Source organism: Nematolebias whitei, chromosome 7 (assembly GCF_014905685.2).
Source record: "Nematolebias whitei isolate Nwh7 chromosome 7, NemWhi1, whole genome shotgun sequence".
Lineage (NCBI taxonomy): Eukaryota > Metazoa > Chordata > Actinopteri > Cyprinodontiformes > Rivulidae > Nematolebias > Nematolebias whitei.
Genome location: NC_056504.1, coordinates 45,249,394 through 45,269,615, shown reverse-complemented (window position 1 = coordinate 45,269,615; position 20,222 = coordinate 45,249,394). Strand labels below are relative to the sequence as shown.

Genomic DNA, 20,222 nt, shown 5'->3' with positions numbered 1-20,222 from the left:
AGACAGACAGACAGACAGACAGACAGACAGACAGACAGACAGACAGATAGATAGATAGATAGATAGATAGATAGATAGGTGTTTTAAACCCTTCTCACGCTCTTGCAGTATTCTAAACAATGTTTCTAAACTCTAAACGCTCTAATAGAGCACAGAATGTCATGATCTCAGCTCTCTGCCTCCGCTGCTCTCAGCCACCTGCAAGCGCTCTTGGCCACGCCCACTTCTACGCGTTGCACCGAAAACAGCTGATCAGCTACAGCAGGAAGTTTATCCATCAGTAAGGGCTGCACAAAGTTGCAACAGATGCTAAATAATTTTAAATAATTTATTTTAAATTAAAAAAAAACTCGATGCCGACTGTGTGACTCCATCAATCAGCCATTTGTGTGTCATGTGCAATCTTATTTTGAAAAAAACACAATAGAGTGAGTCTGCGATAAACGAACTGCGAAGTAGCGAGGGACTACTGTATTACATTTTTTTTTTTTTTTTTTTTACAAAAAGTAAATGTAGTTGTAGCATCTGTAGAGAATTGTATCAGGGTTTTTTTTTAATGACAATAAATGCAATCAAAAATGTCTAAAGTTGTAATTAGCATAAATATTTATTGTTTAATACACTAATAAAGGAAATTAATATATTGTACTTTGTAAATTTAAAAAACTCCAAAGTCATATAGTTTATTTTCATATTGTTTTTTTGTTTTTTTCTGTCAGGGAGAAAACAATTGTTAAACGGTTTTATATAAAAAACGTGACATGAAATAATTTAAGCTCTGGTTTAGGTGAGGTTTGTCCTATTAGGTTGTTAACACAACTTCATGGCACACTTTGTAATAAGTTACTGACTGTACAGTGACGTCTTTCATTACACTAAATATTTAAAGAAATGTGACAAAGTTTCCACAGTCATAGTCACTTTAACATAATCTTATTACACATGTAATTGTATAAAGAATAATCAGAGGTAAAATTTGACTCCAGATCTCTATTTGTGAGGTTTTACTTTAAAGTCCATGCTGCATGGCAATTTAAGTACTCACTCTGACCATACAAATCAAAATTAAACCTCTGATTTGGCAGCTCCTTGGCCACAGATCAAACCAGGTTTAAACGCAACAAGTACTGTAGATCATGACCTCTACATGTGGCATCTCAGCCACAAAGAAATCTGTTCTCACCCCTTGAGCAACTTTGCATCTGGTGCAAGCTCTACTGCCTCCCTCCTTCACTCTTCACTTCACAGCTGATATAATTTCTCAAATTAGTGCCCACTTAGTGAGGATTTTGACAGATTTTGAGGGTTGGGAGAAGAAAGTCACCTCTCTTGTTACAAACACGCATTCTGTCAAACACTCTGACTAATTAGCACAGCTTTAGTTCTTAAATCCCATGTCCCAATTAATCACTGCAAGTGTGATGCTTGGTTTGACCTGAACTATCACAAAGGGCAACCTAAGCAAAAAGGTCAGATGTGCAGCCAAAAATAATCAAAATAACAGGAGAAAAGAAAATGCTGAATGAAACAGATATGCAAGTTATCATCGAGCTTAAATGTGTGGCTTTTTTTTTTTAATATTTCACATAATTTAGTTTATTTTATAGAGCTGATACCTGTTATAGAATAACTCAGAAGACAAAAAAGGCAGTTTGAAAAAAACTGATAGGAAAGGATATCATTGTAAATGTTATTTTATTGGCTTTAAACTGAGCGAGCACTTGTCAGGAAGACTGTATTATTTCATAGGTTTGGGATGTTTGCAGGTAAATTCATCTTTCGCCCAGCACTGACAGACATCATCATCCCAGGTCGTGAGCAGCCATTGACCTTCCCACTTGTTGAGGAGCAGCAGGGAAGCTGTGGGCCAATTAAACAAGAGCAGACAGCCTGTTCCGCCGAGCGCAGAGCACTGAACAATCACAGTTTAATAAAATGACTGTGGAGACAGGTGGGGGTTGCTGCTAATGAGGGATGCAGACAGGGGGAAACTCAAGAAAAAAATGTGTTGGCAGTGGTGTGTGGGGGAAGGATGGGGTGAGCTGGACAAAAAAAAAAAAGACCCCAAACAAAATGTGTTTTGATGAAGGGCCCCTTTTGTCCTGTCATGGCCTTTTTGCCCTCCTTTCATCACAGCTAGTGGAGGGAAGCAAATGGGGCATAATAAGAGCCTAACGATCAAGCACAGAGTGTGAAATTAGAAGAAACGTCTTCATTTTCACAGCTTTCCCCCGGTTCTTATCAAGAATGCTTTAAAAGTGTGGCCATGTGCGTTAGGTACAGCAGGTGCAGGCAACGTCGAGGTAGATCAGATGGACGATATGGACACAAACATCAGGTTGTTGTGCTGAGACCTTGTTGTTTGACAAAATGCGTATTTCTCACTGTGAAGGTCAAAAGCCATAGAGTCGTGGGCCTAGACTGTAACACTGAACTAAAACCATTAATTCTGAAAGAACATAATCATCAGAAGTCTCTTTAGGGCCAAATGTTATCAATAGAACCTCTGAGTTAATCAACCATTATGAATATTATTTAATCAAATACTAACTAAATTTATTACACAAGCTTCCTTCCATAATGAAACCACTTTTATGAGAGAAACCCAGTGGTGTGAAACTGAATGCTTGATTGGCTCCAAAACAAAATAAAACGGTTTTTACGCTTTAATTGCGCTCGTTGGGGTCCTGAGACTAACATTTCAGAAATGTACAGTTCACACAAATTATTTTCAAAATATGTTGGATGGATTTCCAATTAAGGGCAGCTCGGTGGCGCAACTGGTAGAGCTGCTGCCTCTCAGCGAGCAGGTCCCTGGTTCAAACCCCGGTCCAGGGGCCTTTCTGGGTGGAGTTTGCATGTTCTCTCCGTGCATGCGTGGGTTTTCTCCGGGTACTCCGGTTTCCTCCCACAGTCCAAAAACATGCATGTTAGGCTGATTGGTAACTCTAAATTGTCCCTAGGTGTGAGTGAGAGAGTGAATGGTTGTTTGTCTCGTTTGTCTCTATGTGGCCCTGTGATGGACTTGCGACCCGTCCAGGGTGAACCCCGCCCCTTGCACAGTGATTGATGGACATGGGCACCAGCGACCCCCGTGACCCAAAATGGAATAAGCGGGTAAAGAAAATGGATGGATGGATGGATTTCCAATTAAAAGTAGCATTCCAAATAGACTAAAGTGTATATAAAAACCAACTGTGTGTATTTAATGTCTAAGATTTAGAGTGAACTATTATGGGGCAACATTAGTTACATATACCAGTAAAACTGTTGGGTCTCTGGTCTAACTGACAATCAAGTTTATCAGCTTCAAGCAACCTTAACCAGTCGGACCACAAAGCCATTAACAAATTGCAAGTCAACTACCTGATCTGCTTTAGAGCAATTGTACTCTAAGGGAGCAATACAGAGACAATTACTCTGAAGAACAAGAGTCTGAAGATCCCATTGATCATGATGGATGTAAATAAAATGACTTAGAGACTGCAAAACTAGATGTAGGCTGCTGCTTCACCCATAGGAGTAATATGGTATGCTACACTTCAGTGGTATCAAGAATAAGGTTTAGGATCAATATCAGTTGTTCCACTCCAGGAGAAAGTTCAAATGGCCTGAGATCCATAAGTGTCAATGACAGTAAGCTTTTGTTTTACCTGTTAAGCCAAATGGATTGCACTCACTAAGCTAGTTTATAGACTAAAGTTCTACATATAGCAAATACATTATAACAGACGGTTGCTTTTTTTTTTCCCATTCAGAACATGAATTATCACTTTAACCAGAACTGTGAAATTGATTTTAGACTCCAAAGCAAATAATTACCACAACTCCCGTTTCAGTAAATCCCAAGCCAGAAATAAATTTGCCTTTTATAAGCAGCTTAATCACTGTAAACACAGAAACAACATTGGGATCATCATTTGTTTCTTATTAGAATTAAGGTCAAATAAAAACTTGTACCTGTTGAAATTAATGGCACTGAAGGACTAGGAATTATGAACTATGGCTTTTAATTTGACAGAGCATGCATAACTCACTCCTCACATGGTACAAAAGGCACCATCATAAAACCAAAAACTTTTAATTAAAGTGCATATATATTTGGCCTTAAGGTGGCATCTCGCTGAGCTGACGGTTGGGATTCTACTGTAGTTGGTGACGCTTGTGGAAAAATTGTGAAAAAAATATATGATTTTTTCGTTGTAATCTCTCTGAACTGTGTTTGTGACCAAGTGACCAGAGAGCCACGCAGTTGCATTTTGAGCAGCAAGTTTTTGAAATTCACTGACTTTTTGTATAAGCTCCCATGCAAGTGAGAGAAAAGTTGTTGGACAAATGATTTGACTCTAAACAACTCTAGTGACAGGGCTGCACGCCTCTGTGTCACATGTAAGAAAATTGAGAATCCTGCAAAAGTTCCAAGACATTCTGGAGACATTTTGGGAAATTCGCTCATTATTGTTGTTTGCCAACTTCTTGCAGCCATGACAGAGAAGTTTTTTTTTTTTTTTTTAACAATTGGGTTTTTTTTATTAAAAAATGACATTTTGGAAATTTCCCAGTATGCCTTTTAAACATTTACATACAGTAGCACTAAAACAGTTTTCTAGTTTATAATGATATCATTAGAGCAGATTAGTTTGGCTGCTTTGTGATCCCTGTACGCTTTTATCTGTTTGACATTGTTGACAAGACTATTCTTATTTCTGGTTTAAAACATTAAGTTAGCATTTTAGGTGCAAAAACTGTTTTTGTTTGTACTTTTGTGATAATGTTGGACACTTTTTGAATATCTCAGCACATTTTTCCTATGTTGTTCCTCAGGACCTGATTCTTTCTTAATTCTTGCGGGTGGACTACAAGAATAAGATCACCCCGTCCCCAACCCTATCGATATCAAAGGTGGACTGTGGACTGCTACAAATACCTGGGGGTCCACCTAGACAATAAACTGGGCTGGACAGCTAACACCAACACCCTCTAGAAGAAAGGGCAGAGTCGCTTGCTTCTTTTGAGGGGACTCAGGTCTTTTAACATCTGCAGGCCCATGCTGCAGATGTTTTACCACTCTTTGGTCTCCTGCATCTTCTTCTACGCTGTGGTGTGCTGGGGCAGCAGAGTGAAGAAAGCTGATGCTAACAGACTTGATAAGCTCAACAAGAGAGCTGGCTCAGTTCTGAGAGTGGAGCTGCAGTCTTTGACAGAGGTGTCTGAGCAGAGGATGCTGAGGAAACTGTTCCAGATCCTGAACAACACGTCGCATCCTTTGTATGACACCCTGGACTCTCACCGCAGCACCTTCAGTCGTAGACTGAGACGCCACAGGAAGTCCTTCCTCCCTGTGGCTATCAAACTTTTCAACTCCTCCCCTTTTCTAAACACACAGGACAATAAAATTAATCCTGCGCTACAATAAACACTTTCATGTTTCTGTCTGCACCTGGACCTGTTTTGGACCTTAACTGATGTTATTTTTTTATAGCTCTATTATTTTTATATTCTCTGTTATTTTTTTTTATATCTTGTGTGATTCCTTGTGCATGTTCCTTTGTAGTGAAACTCTGGCACAACAATTTCCTGTGGGATCAATAAAGTTCTCTCTTATCTTTTCTTATTTCTTTGAACCTCTCCCGTTTTCCCTGTACCTGCTTCACTGATAAAACAAGGCATCTCGATTCATTGCTATGCTGATGATTGCCAGATTTACCTTCTTCAATTGCCAAATAATGTTGCTACATCCAGCTTTTACTAAAATATTGTTATGACTTCAATGCATTAATTGGCTATAAAAATTTAAACTTTAATGAAAAAAAAACCAAGCCCATTTTGTTCAGCACCGGCAGTTCCTCAGACACCCCTCTTGCCAAACTTGGCTCACTGGAGCTGTATTTTACACAATCCATTACAATTCCAGGTGTAATTTTGGATTCAGAGTACATTTTAAATAAACAGATCACTTCCATTCTAGAGAAAACTATTATTTATATTTATTTTTCCCCCCCGTTAAGACAGATAGCAAAACCAAAGCAAGTTTTGTCAAGGCATGACCTGGAAAGAACAAGACGTTTCTTTTTTTTAACCTAACCAGCACTGTGTGTTAAAGTTAGTTACACCTTCATTTCAAGTTAAATAACGTGTTGGATGATGAATCAACTCTAAAACCAATGAGTTGAATCAGTACCCTCAATGCGTCTGCTGACCCTGATAAATCTGCACAAGTCTTGACTGTAATGAAGGTGAACTGAGGTGATACTGCCTCCATCACTTTATGACAGACAGCTGTTTCAACATTTAAACACCAGCAGCAAACAGTTCATTCAACTTTCTTAGGAAAATAGTTTCATTAGTCAAGCAGTGGAATGCACACAGTGTCAGAACAATCAAATATTTAGGATTTCTCTTTTTTTTTTTTCCCACACAACACCAACCTTGTATTTATCACATCTTGTCATTACAATGTTTGAACAAACCTGAAATACTCTCACGATACTGAGCCACATTACACATCACCACTCCATCACCGACACGTGTAAATAAATAATTCACGCAAAAGCAGAGAGAGAAACCCAACGGAAAACTCCAGGGGCACAGCCACCCTATTTGCAGTTGTGGGAACTCTGTCAAAGAAAGAGTGCCTTCCCTAGAGGGACAGCGTACAAATGACACCCACTGTCTGCATTCAATTACCGGTACTACGAGAGAGGCCATGGGAGCTAAATCCTAAAGGAGACTGGGCCTCACAGAGAAGAGAGACTCATCCACTCCAAGCCTTAAGTAGAACTGTCTGCTGTAGTCAGCCTCAACTGTCCACTACTAATGTACAACATGTGAAACATGACGAACAATTCCATCTTTTACTCTCATCCACCAAATTACATGTGGATTACGCTTCTGACTCATTCTAAAAATCTAATTTCACAGACTTTAATTGTGCATCACAGCAAATTAGGGGTCTCTTTTGACTCCAGTGATCCAGAATTCTACGAATTTGTAAATGGAAAAAAAAAAAAAAAAGAGGTTATGTTTAAAAAAGTATGTTTCGTTGGCTTGCTTTGATTAGCCACATTTTTTGGGGAAAACAACCACAAGCATATTCCAAAGGAATTCTAATACAATAAGCAGTTGTTTAGGTAAAACAAAGCAGATTTATTTAACCAAGCTTTGGCAGCAATGAACACGGCTTTCTTGTTGTGTGGTGCGTCCCTAAATTACACTAGATATACTGCATCTTGGTACCACATTATAACACATCCGTGATGATAACCTAACCCACACACACCACCTAATTATGTTCTCCATCTGTGAAGGAGGCGTTGGTTTTTATTCCACAGTAGTTGCGTGTGATCCCTCGGGCTATACGTCTGTTTCTAAATGGATACAGTTGTCAGCTGAAAGAAAAACATTAACCACTTAACCCTGCACTAGAAGTCAGATATATATCAGTTCACATGGTCATATAGTAGATATTCAGTGAGTTAAGTTCATACACTGTGGCTTTCCTACAGATTACTTCTGTCAATTCAGTTCGAGTTCAGTTCATTTATATGGCTCCAATTGACAACAAATATCAGGGCGCTATATGAAAAAAAGTAAACGAGTCTAGTTAAAAATCAATCATATACAGTCTGGTTAAATCAAATTATAACCTGATCAGATTTGGTGTAATAACAAAGCATCGAGCATAAACCTTGATGTTCTGAACCACTATGGCCATGACCGCTTCAAATGAGTCAGCGGGGGAGAGCGTGGACTCCAGAAACCATCTTATCACCATTAAACTGGTCGACCCGTTATGTGAAGGTGCCATTTATAAGACTGAGTTTGTTGTGGCTCCTCAGACTGATGAAGTCTTTTGGATCAAAGACGAAATGTTTCAACAAAAATAAACTGTCCACAGGACCTGACTTAACATTGTTGCATTTTTCTACCTGGATTATTGAGCATGAACTTTGATCTATTGTCAAACAGTCTATTTAAGCCAGTGCAATTTAGATAAATGCGATTAAAGTAATTCAGCAAGTGCTCAGTTTACTTGACAAGAAAAAAAAAATAGTTACACGAACTAAGCATGCTTTTGTACAAAAAGTTGGCCATTTCGAAAAATAAAATTGGATAGTTTAACGCTGAAGTGCTAAAGAAGATCACTTTTTTTTAGTCTGCCTCGAGTGGCCAACCAAGGAACTGCAGTTGTTGACATCTGGGTTAGTAGCAGACTCGATTTAACCGTCTTTTTTTGTCACATTTCAAACGCTTACAAGGAAGCCCTACTTGACTAAATAAAGAGAGGGTTTTAAAAGCTAATTTGCACATGCTTAAGTATGAAACAGGTATATACAAAACACTTAAAATAACACTATATATGTTTCTGTAATATTAACTTGGATAAACATTATTCGTGTATCTGAGGACAAAAAGTAAAGTACAAAAAACTGCTAATAAAAACTCGGAGTTTTATATTTTGCCATTTCTAGCTCACGTTTCATTTGTGTTGTGCTATATTGCACGCCATGTTAGGATACAGTAAAAGCCACATGCTGGTTTCGCGCTCAGCTGGAAGTTACTGATCCACCAGCTAAGCTCGTGAAGCCATGCGTTGCCATATGAGTGTAAGACAATAGCTTCTGTAAAGCATCTCTTGCTGTTATATTGAGAGGGAGAGCAAGCCCTGGTTCTACACCTGTTGCTGTGGGCCATAAGGGACAAGCTATCTCCATCACTCTCATTTTTCACTCACCAGTGGACCGGGCTTTTGACAAGCATGACCATATGATTATAAAACTTTAGTGCCCACGCTGATAAGGCCAACTTATACGTGACTAAATCCAGGAGCTTAGGGACTTTTCATTGTGTTCAAGGAATGGTATAAATTTATCATAGCAGCATGTGGAGGCTTTCAGAAGATTATTAAATGTATCTGGAGTCCAAGGCAAAAGAAGGAGGAATAAGAAAAATATCATCACACTCAGGCTTTAAAGATTCAGCTTCTAAATTCACAGAAAATTTAACCAGAGTGGAAAATCTGAAGTACAAGAAGAGAGAGTGCACCTTTTTTTTTTTTATCTCTTTATCTGCTCAAGTTTTTAAGTAACGTTTTTACTTCATATTGCGTCTGTTTGTGTAAATTGTAGAACAAAAGTTTTGTTAAATGTGATTGATGAAGTCATGTCAACGATCAAGCAGATTGGAATCAAAGTTGGACAAATTTAATGAAATGTTTGTGCTTTTGTTCGGATTGTAAAAAAAAAGAGCAAAACGTGCATTATTGTATTTAGAAATAAATTCTAGAAAAGATAAATATATCTTTGAAGTTATTAGATGAAACCAGCTTATTATGTTTGTTTTGTTGCTTCCTGTTGCTTCATCCAGACGTGGCATAAAATAATGCAATTCAAGCCATCTTTAGCACAAACCACAGGAGAATAAATAATTGAATAAAACATGCAGTGGTTTTTTAAAATACACCGGCAAATAAATCCACAACATATTTTTCTCCGTGTTGAACTGATTCTAAGAAGCCTAAATCCTGCGGTGGAGTAAAAAGTAAAGGAGACCGAGACACTGGTTTTGGCTGCTTCGAGTGAGCCTGGCTGGCATGTGACTGGGAGGAACCGCCGCCTGGCAAACCACATGGAAATACTGTGTATCAAACACCAACAGGCCCGTGTAACACATTACTTCCAGTGTGGCACAAGAACAAACACACTGAGCTCATTATGCTTAACTCGTAAAGTGTTGGCCTTGAATTCAAACCACAAAACGCATATAAAAAATAAAAAAAAAAACACAAAAAGATCCTTAAAAGTTTAGGATTTAAAATTAATTTTAATAATACAAATAAGTTTAATTAATTGTACAGAATATTCAAATTATTATAGCATCTACAGTATGTATTTATTTATTTTTTTATGTCCTCCTTTTTGTTTTAGGCAGAAACGCTGTAGCTCATTGTGGGAGGCATGCTGGCTCACTGATTGATCTTTTGACCTTAAAGCGAGAAAGCAAAACACTGACTAACAAGAGAAATGACATTTCCATGGGGGTCTGGGCACATTTACACATTAACTGCACTTATGCAATTAACACTGGCGTGCACTCTGCCCCTTATTTATGAAAAGGACCTAAAGTATGAAAATATCTCACAATTATCATTTCTTATAAAGCAATTCAAATGGCACTGAAACAATCATAATATGGTGTAAATAGAGCAGATCACATACGCTGTTTTCACTCGAGCCAGACACCGGGTAGACCGTCCAGCCGAGCTCTGCCGTAGCTGTGGTGGAGTCCATGAGCGTCTCTGTGAAAACACAAAACAAAGACATGGGGTCAGACAAACTGCTGTTGTGTAAGTGATGCTGTTCTTCGAGGAAAAACGTTCATGCAACACAATCCTTCTGAAAACCAGAAAATGTTTTGAAGAGTTAAAACATGTTACCAACATTTTTAATCACATTTACAAGATTCGCATGGTGGAGTTTTGCAGCACTGGTTTAACAAAACGAATAGTTACGATGCTGCTTTTGGTTCAGTATTTGCTTGAAATGTTTGCGTGTGGTTTCATAAAAGCTCCGGCACATTCTGGTGATGTTGGGAGAACAAGTGAATCATGCTTATTTCTTTGAGGAAAACAAAATTACGGCAAAGTAAGCCTCTATGGTGAATGGAACACTGAATACCGTGGATTAGTTGGTGGAAAGAAACATTTCCTGCAATTTAGATTAAAAAAAATAATAATAATGTTCCTCATCAGTTATGAGGATCTTGGTGGCAAAAACTCCTCCAGTCAGGCTTTTCTGTCCTTCTTTTACATTCTTAGGTTCTTCTTCTTTGACGCTTATTTTTTAAATCTCTGTAAACACGCCCTCATGTCTGCGTTCGCAGCCAAAACATCCTCTCAGCTCTGACGTTTTCCGTGTGCAACACAGAGCAGGTCTAATGAATTTCTCTAACTGATTAGGTCTGTGTCAGTCTCGCACTCCAGGGTTGAACTGCCGCAGATGGAGAGACCATTCATCAGCTTCAAGGCGTCAGCTGCAACTCCAAAATGCCACAGAGGGCTTTAGAACCAACCCCCCCCCCCCCCCCCCCCCACTGACAAACACAGCTACTAATCTTAACATAAGTCACCATCAGTGACTGTGATGCAGGTCTGCTGGCTAGACAACTGCACGTTGTGGCTTGATGGACTGATTGACTAAACAGGAGCTACCGTGTTTTTCGGCTTATAAGTCGCAGTTTACATAATTTACATCCCCTGCAACTTATAGGCCGAAGCGACGTATTTATGGAGTTTTTTTCTCATATTTATAAACCAAATTTTGGCTGAGATATGACCGTTTTCATTCATTCTGACTGGGGAAAAAAAATTGAGCAGTACTACTATCAGCCACTTGATGGAAGCAGAGTAGTAATAGTAGTATGGCATGCCGTTATATCAAGTAATAGGTAAACGTGGGTATAAGGACAAATTCAAAAAAGTTTAAGACAAAAACAACTTTACTTTATAATTTATCGTTTTTTTTGTCTTCAACTGTTTTTTGAATTTACCATGTCCTGGATGACTGAGAATCTTCACCAGATATTTTTCATTCATTCATTCAACCTTTATTTAGACAGGTTAATCCCATTGAGCCTCGTGGACTCATTTACAAGAGAGACCTGATTTCAGCAAAGAATGATGACAACAGTGACAACAATATACAATCATAAAAGAGGCATACAGATTTTCTTTTTTTTAATGCAAATTAAAATAAGATGGCAAAAAATAGCAAAAGCAGCTAGATTATAAAGGTGAATGTAGAAAACTAAAAACAGGAACATGTCTGCATTGGTCCTTGCCAGGAGTCGAACAGATTCTTAAAGCCACATATTATTGACACAGTCGACTTGCCATAGACCCCACCTTGTTCTGCTCGATGCTTGAAACCATCAAGCCAGCTCCACCTATACTATAATTTCAAGCAAACAAATAATTGTTTTTAAATGTTAATCTTGTTAAATTCTTGTTAAAGTCCTCACGTGCACACTCCCACGGCCGCCATTTGGCAGCCAATCGATTTTTGGCACAACACTGGCGCACATTTCCGGGTTGTCAACGGTGACGCATAATAGATACGACGTATACGGTGAAGTGACATATTGATGGATTTTTCCACTTTATTAGACAAATATGGACTAATTCGACTTATAGGGCGGAGCGACGTTTACGGCGGAAATTACGGTAATACTATGGGTTGGGTGAAAGCAGAACTTTGCAAATAAAGTCAATAAATCTAATTTAATGAAATCTCAAACATAAAAGTTATTTAAGCAGGCAATGAGAGTTTACATGACTAACAGGTTTTTGTTTGCCCTTCATGTGTTCAGTTCCGCTGAAAGATTTCCACTTGTTTAATAACCTTGAATTTCCTCTGATTTAGATTCTGAAGAAAGACTCGTCTTTAATTAACAGGCTTCACGTGCATTGGTGTATTTCAGAGCCTTTTTTGCTGACTTTCAGAATTTCACCACAACTCAAAGACATAATACTAGATTTCACATCCTATTCAGTTATGACAAAGCCCAAATCTTATAATTAGACAGATGAGACTGCAATTGAGCAGCTATTGATAAGCTTCTGTGTGACTCCGAGTCGAGCAGTCTACATGGGTGTTAGGCAGTGAAATGGTAATTATCCCCCATAATGATAACGATAATTAGTGGGGGAGTAAAGCGAGAATAATGAACCCCCTCTGCGGTGGTTTGGAGTGTTGTGGGGGGACAGGGAGCAAATTTCTGCAGGAATGTTAACAGTGACTGAACGGCACGTCATCCTCTTCACCAACCGCACATTCTCTTTGTTTCTTTTTTCCATCTGATTCACCGCTCGCTCTTCTTTTGCTCCTCAATGACACTTCCTTCACACTTATTTTGTCCTCTTCCTTTCTTCACCTTCTCTTTTTACAGACCTTCAATCCCTTCCTTGCCCTTTTGTTGTTTTTATTCATGCTCCGTCTCTCTCCGGCTATCAGTGACCCACATGCTAGACAAGTAGTACCTCACTGTGAAAGACTGATCACTTTTCCTCCTCCTGCTGTCTACACTTGAGCCTCGGCAGCCACACAGATTCATTACCTCCCATGAGGCCGAGCAGCACATAGCTCACCACTGTCATCTGCAGCCTCGCTCTCAGTCTGAACACCAAGACATGGCAGAGTGCGAGCGCTCTGCAGAGACATGCTGGATAAATTAGTCAGGAGGAGGACATGACATATACAGTAAGGTTCTTGTGGGAATGCAAAAGAATCACTTTTTGTTTTCTCTTGTGCAGACGTGTTTACATGTGATCATTTTAATCTTGCCCCTAGAAATCAAGTTATCACTTGTCCTACACAAAATCTCTTTCTGGAATGTCCTCCAAAGCAAAATGCCACATTGTAGTAAACATGAATACCTCTAAAATGTTTGGTAACATGAGAATTTAAAATGCTTTACAGACCTCACACAATCTCCACAAGAGATTTCTTAAAAAAAATTAAAAAAATGTAATGAAACACAACGTGCCGCAAAACCAGGTGCAGCCTGACTGTCAACCAAAACAGTTAAAGCATCAATCTGAGTATTTTCACTTAAAATAAGTGCTACCTTAAGGGCTTTATTGTCTTTGCTGTACAATGAATGTACAACATTTCCTTTTACTTGAGTGTTTTGTAACTTCAAGAGCACTCAAAAACAGACTTGTTGCGTTAAACAGATTACGTTCTTGAACTGAGTGCTCATTTTCATCTTTATTGAAGCTAGAGAGCTTACATGCATTTTGCATTTCATGGCTATGAGTCTATAGTAGTCCCTCGTTTATCGCAGGGGATCTGCACCCTGAAGCCTCGCGATAAGCCATCTGCAAGCGTTTTTGGGCACGCTCACGTCTCCGCTCTGCACGGAGATCAGCTGATCAGCCGCAGCAGGAAACTTAACCTGCAGTGTGGGCTGCACAAATGTGCAGCAGATGCTAAATAATTTAAAATAATTAATTTGGGTGGTGACAGTTTTGATGTATTGGTAAATATTTGCAATCAGATTTGACAAGTAAAGTTTGCAGATAACAGCGCTATGTTTACATTCAATGCACACTTGCATTTCAGAATTACATAATAATACTAGAGCCCGACATATATATCGGTAGGGCCGATATTTTATGACAATGTAGGTGTTTGGGGATATATCTGTATCAGTGATAAATGGTCAATTATGTGCCAATATAAACACTTCTAATAATATAAACACTTATAATTTTCACCCCTATAATGCTGGGAACCAGCCGTAATTGCACAATGTATCCAGCAGAGGGTGCATGCAGACTTCTTTCAAGTCATGGCCATTCACTTTAACTTTCACTTTCAGTACAGTCGAAGCAGGGAGCAATACTGTGTAACATATTTTACTGAACAGAGTGTTGTAAGTTCATTTTAACTGATCTGTAAAATAAAACAATAATAAATTATCTTCAATTCTCCAACCCGCTTGTCATTAGCTACATGCCTCTCAAGTTAGCAAGCTAACGTTTAACATAGGCTATTGTCTTGTAAAACTTTATCCAGAACAATAAATCTAACTTAGAGGTAAAATATATCAATGTTAGTAGCATTATCTTTGTTGTTCTCAATGAAATGCATTGTTTGTCTGAAATATTTACTTCTCTGCAAAGAAAAAATAACTAAATGCAGCTGCGGTCAGTACTAATGAGACCTTCACCATACGTGACCGAGTGTTTAAACAATGAACAGGGAAGGGTGTTTCTTTGTTTCATTTATATTTTTGTAACGCAATCGATAACTTTTATGGTGAATAGTGGAGGATAGAAAATGTGAATGCACATTAGGAAGACTGTTTCAAGACTTTGTGGTAAAACAGGCTTAAAAGATTTACTTAGATTGTAGAGTGGCCTTTCTTTGTATGTGAATGTTACTGTAAAGTGTCCTGAGACAACTTTGTTGTGATTTGGCGCTATATAAATAAACTGAATTGAATTGAGTGGACAAAGAAAAAAAAAAAATTCAGCTATTACATATATCGGTTATCAGCATTAGCCTTGTGCGAACAATATCGATATCGGCAATAGTCAAAATTTCCATATAGGTTAGACTCTGAAATAATTTACTACAGTGAAGTTGCTGATATATTAAACAGCATATTTTTTTATTTAATTTGGGGTACTTTTTTTATTTCATAGTTATCAATACGACTGCTTTGTCAGGAGAATAAAGTAAAAAAAGTGGGAGGAAAAATTCTTCTTTCAGTTTTGATTTAAAAAGGTTGTTCATTGATCGCTTCCCTCATCCATGAATAGCCTGGCATTTTGAAATACACTCCGCAACATTAAGCACTGTGATCCGCAATGTCTCACCCAGTTGATTAAAAAACTGTCTCAGTATAAGTTTTATTGTCTAATGACGGCCTGTTTGTTGCGTAATGGATTTGTTCAGCCACTAGAATATTTAGTTTAGGACACATCCAGTGCCAAAACATCTGGTGACAAATTGCATCCTCTCAATTTCCCACCTACAGCAGTAACTGTCTTTACATTATTTGTGTGACAGTTAGGTGATGCATAAAAGTATTGTATTTGTTTGAGCTCATGGGCAAGTGGTCTCAATGTTGGCAGTTATAGAGAAACAATCCTTCACTGACTTCACAGCCATATTTTCAAATACATATGAAAATGCATATTAACAATAGGACAATGAATAAATAAAACCTTTTAACTCGATAGACTCAACTGTAGAAGGACCAATGAATATGCAATGAGCTAGAAGTCTAAGAAAAGCCTAGTATGAGCGGAGTGTTTCCTCCAACACTTCCAGGGACTAAAGAAGAGAGTTTAGTGCTGATCTTAGAGAGCTCTCAAGTGAGGGGCTGTCCAAATTGACAGGCGATGAGAGTAGCAAAGGGGGCTGCGGTACTATAACAACTCCCTTCTTCTCTAAGAGGGGTCAACACTGCAACTCGGCTTTCTAAAGAAAGCAGCTGCATTTTCAATGAAGAACGCAGAGAAGACATGTTTACAGAAAAGCCATTTTTGTACAAACAACTACTGCAAGTAAGAAAATAATCAGCAAATACATACAGACAAGACTTCTGACCCAAAATCATTTGTTAGCCATGGAGCGTAGCTCTATCAGTGTTGGTTATTTTATCCTATTGTTTATGCTGACTGCCAGATTGTTTACTGTGAATAAAATCTGTGCACTTTCTCTCCACGTAGGTTTGTTTTCTTGCAGCTCTAATTTTTTTTTCTAGACAGCTTGTTTTTTTTTACATTTGCAGCTGGTTTACAGTGGTGACTGACAATTTATGGTTTGGCCAAAGGCCATAAATCCCAGTTTGACAGCTGGATCACCAATTAAGTGGGGCTAGATAGACAGATTCCAGCAGTCTGAGTGATGGATGTCTGCTCTGTCATGATAAATATCCAAACAATGCTCGCACATTTTTTTTTTTCTTGGCTGCCAACCTCAAGTCTTGGACTAGAAGGCAGCTGGACTTACTTTTGTTTTCTTAACGATGTTTCCACCTTTCATCAAAAAGTCTTCTTCAGTTCGGAGAGCCAGTTGGGAGTTTCAAGCTCATAAGTTGTGGATGTGCCTCAAATTTCCATTTTAGTTTCTTTGTACCAGCTACAATTTTTAAGACGGAACCTCCTAATCCAGTATCAGATACAACTGGGTGGTGGTGGTGGGTGGTATTTTTTTTTTATATATATTTATTGCAAACCAGACACGAACAATTCTGAATCAGCTTTAAAAAAAAAAGTCAAAATTTGGTTATTATTCATCATCAATGAAATATTCGTGTCACATGTGCAGTCCAGTACATACGGTGTAAACGCAGCAATAAGATGAAACAACGATGGATGAAGAGACTAACACATTTTCTAATTTGGGAGTTAAATGAATATTGTCAGTCCTTTTATAAGAGAAAGTTGAACACACTCAAATCAAAGAAAAGGTTCATACCAAAGTTTAAAGCAATATAGTTTTCTTTTAGGTCTGAGATATTATATGTATGCTCTGGATTTTGTTGAACTGTTATTATGGGTGCACCATGAGGCATCAGTAATCTTTTTAGAATCGCATCGTAACGTCTGATTGGTAACAAGATCAAATAAAAAAAGCCTAACGATTACCCACTCCTAGTACCTGAACTGAAGAAGTCCTTTGCTATTGTTGGATGTAACTGGGACCCTGTGTACACAATCCCGTTCCACCTCGTGCACCACATGTGATGCGAATGACAAAGAACTTGACCTTTGAATGGTGGTAAAATGTCCTAATGAAACAAGGGAGAAAGTACCTGCTTTCTATTCAGACAGTTGGGGTTGCCATGACCTGAATGAATAAAAATCTGTACTAACAACTGCAGCTTTTCAAACAGAGATTTCATAGCTGCAGGGACAAATACATGTGAAGCTAACTAGCGAACATTTTCTCCATTGCCCTCTTTTCTCAGCATGCAAAATTCAATTTGGCAAAGTGCTTTGCATGTTATTGCATCACATAAAAATTCTTGCATTAAAAAGACTTTGACACTGCAGCTCAAGCAGGAATCAAAGAGAATGAAGCAATTTTCAAACAAAATAGTCCATATTTAGTTCCTGTGGTTTAACAAGGGTGTTTTGAGAAAGCATTTGACCTCCAAAACAGCATGAATCAGCTTAGAAGTGTAATTTTTTTTGTGTGTTTTGTTCTTTTTGCCAACTGAACCGTAGTCTTTGTATTCAACAAATCCCTAAATATTTAATTTAAAAAACGGACAAAGCACAAACTTTGCTTTCCTTTGCCGCCAAAGAGCAGCTAAAGTTTGACCCATAAAAGCTATGTTTTGTAAAGTTCTGTTAAAACACAAATGAAAGGCAAATATATTTTAAGAATTAAAAACAAACTCTTACAGCAAATGTGGGAAAAGTGCAATGTGCAACACAGGGTAGCATATGAGCAGCTGGTCAATGAGCTAAAAACGAACTCCTTTATAGTTGTCCAAGTATAAAAATCTTCCCAGAATAAGGGGAAAGCCAAGGATATACTCCTGGGGAAGCTAGAGATGTGATTTATAGCTTTAATGATAGACAGGACTACTGTACGGCCTGTTGGAAATAATAACAGCCTGTTTCATTTAGATGGAAGAAGTGGATAGAGGCCCTGGTCTAGAGAAACCTGACTTAACTTATCTGTCAGCACGAGCTGAGCTCATTAAGATGCAGTACGACACTCTCCAGCATATAACAGCTTTTTCTTACGTGTTATTTGAATTCCCAATGCCAGTTTTAACACGAAACAAGCACTGTGAACACCGAGGCGTGAATCAAAATCCCACAAGAAGACCTTTTCCTTTATTCTTGTCTTTTAAAGTCTAGACTAGACTAGCATGTTGCCCCAGTTATAAGTGAAGCTGCCATTAAAAAGATTTATACGGTGTGAATATTTGCACCGAATCTTAAAAAAAAGCAAGTCCCAAATTAAGACGATAACCTAAGAATTTCAGGGAGCGGTGAGGTAGGGCTCAAAGTTCAGCCTCACCTCATTAAGGCTGCGGAGCGTTGAGTTTTCCAAGGCAAAGAAAGATGAGCGAGGAAGCTGGGCAGTTGATTTTGGCAAAGAGCAGTGGAGTGTGAAATACAGTACTACGCACACAAACACACAGAAAGCAGAGCACTCTCAGAGCACTGGCTGTTGACAGAATGATACAGTGTGGTGTTCCCAAGGGCCTCAAGCAGGATGTGCGACGGTAATCTCTACAAAACCAAGCCGTGTTATCAGTCAGTGTGACTGAGCTCGTCCACACAGCCGACAGGCAACAGCCGAAAACAAAATTTAAAGTGATGCAAAAATTATGTGACGTGTCTGAAACTCTTCCAGGTTCTTCAACGACACAATTACCTTTGACAGTTGTCAGATCTCAGAGCCGTCTTTAATATTTTTTTAATTGTAGTCCAGTTGTTTCATCTTCTAGGACATAAATTTGACATTTTCTGACACTGTGGTACTGTGGTTTAATTTGTAATCACTAAAAGTAAAAGTAATGAATAAATAAAAAGTGTACTATTAGTGTCTAATAAGGTTAAGTCAGGTCCTCTGGACGGATTCTTCGTCTTCAGTTAGAAGACAAGAAGTCTTTTGGATAAAAGACGAAAACGTTTCAACAAAGATTGGTCAACTGGTTGACCCACTATGCGAAGGTGCTATTTATAAGACTGAGTTTGTTGCTGCTCCTTGGGCTGATCAAGTCTTTTGGATAAAAGACCAAACATTTCAACAAAGAAGAATCCGTCCAGAGGACCTGAGTTGACCTCGGTAGATTTTTCTACCTGGACTACTGAGCATGAATCAGGTCATTCTGGTGACTGCAGTTAAAATAATTAGCAAATTTGGTGGCTAAGATGTAGCGAACATTGCTATATAGACTTTAATGTTTGTTTTATATGTTTACATTTTAAAATGTGTGCTTTGTGTCATATTGGTTTGTGTATTTCCAAAAGTTATTTTAAAAGAGATTATAGCTCTAAGTTATCCATCAAAGTTAGGTCGGGTCCTGAATGGTGTCGTTTTTTTTGGTGTTTCGCCTTTCATCCAAAAGACTTCATCAGTACGAGGAGCCACAACAAACGCAGTCCCATAATAATAAAAATATACACAATAATATAAATAGCACCTTGGGTCAACCAGTTTGATGGTGCTAAGATGGTTTCTGAGTCCACCCGCTCCCCCGCCGACTCGTTCAAGGCAGTCACGGCCAAAGTCAGTGGATCTGACTTGACTTCGTTGGATTGTTCTACCTGGATTATTGAGCATGAACCTTGATATATCCAAGTTAGTCTATTTTTGAAAAAAATTTCAGTGTGGACTGTATTTTACTTGACAAATATTAGAAGGCAGTGTGCATTGCAAAGTTAAAAAAAAAATAATATTTATGAATTGTTACCTACAATTTGACATTCATATATACAAAGTATTTTGATTTTCACTGTTCTATGGGACGGTTCACATTAGTTTCCAGTACTGCATAGACTTACGTTTTTAAAATATTGTTTCATTAATTCTAGTGTATAGTTCATTTACTTTTTTCTGCAAGCATCAAATATTCTCTGTAAAACAAGGTTAGGTTAATTAATCTTTACTCTGAGCATAAATAATTTAGGTCTAAGAGACATGATTTATGAACTGGAAAAGACACAAGAGGAGTTTTCTCTT

General features: G+C 38.3%; 1 protein-coding gene across 1 annotated transcript in view; it reads right to left on the bottom strand.

The window, feature by feature from the left end:
- The window catches only part of LOC119412855 (ephrin type-B receptor 2), a 169,036-nt gene extending 155,819 nt beyond the window's left edge, over window positions 1–13,217 (bottom strand). The window contains exons 1-2 of the mRNA XM_037679891.1: window positions 13,145–13,217; window positions 10,218–10,297 (exon numbers count right to left, since the gene is read on the bottom strand). Of these exons, the coding sequence (XP_037535819.1) occupies window positions 10,218–10,297; window positions 13,145–13,217 (153 nt within the window). The remainder of the gene's footprint in view (window positions 1–10,217; window positions 10,298–13,144) is intronic.
- Between the last annotated feature and the right edge of the window lie 7,005 nt (window positions 13,218–20,222).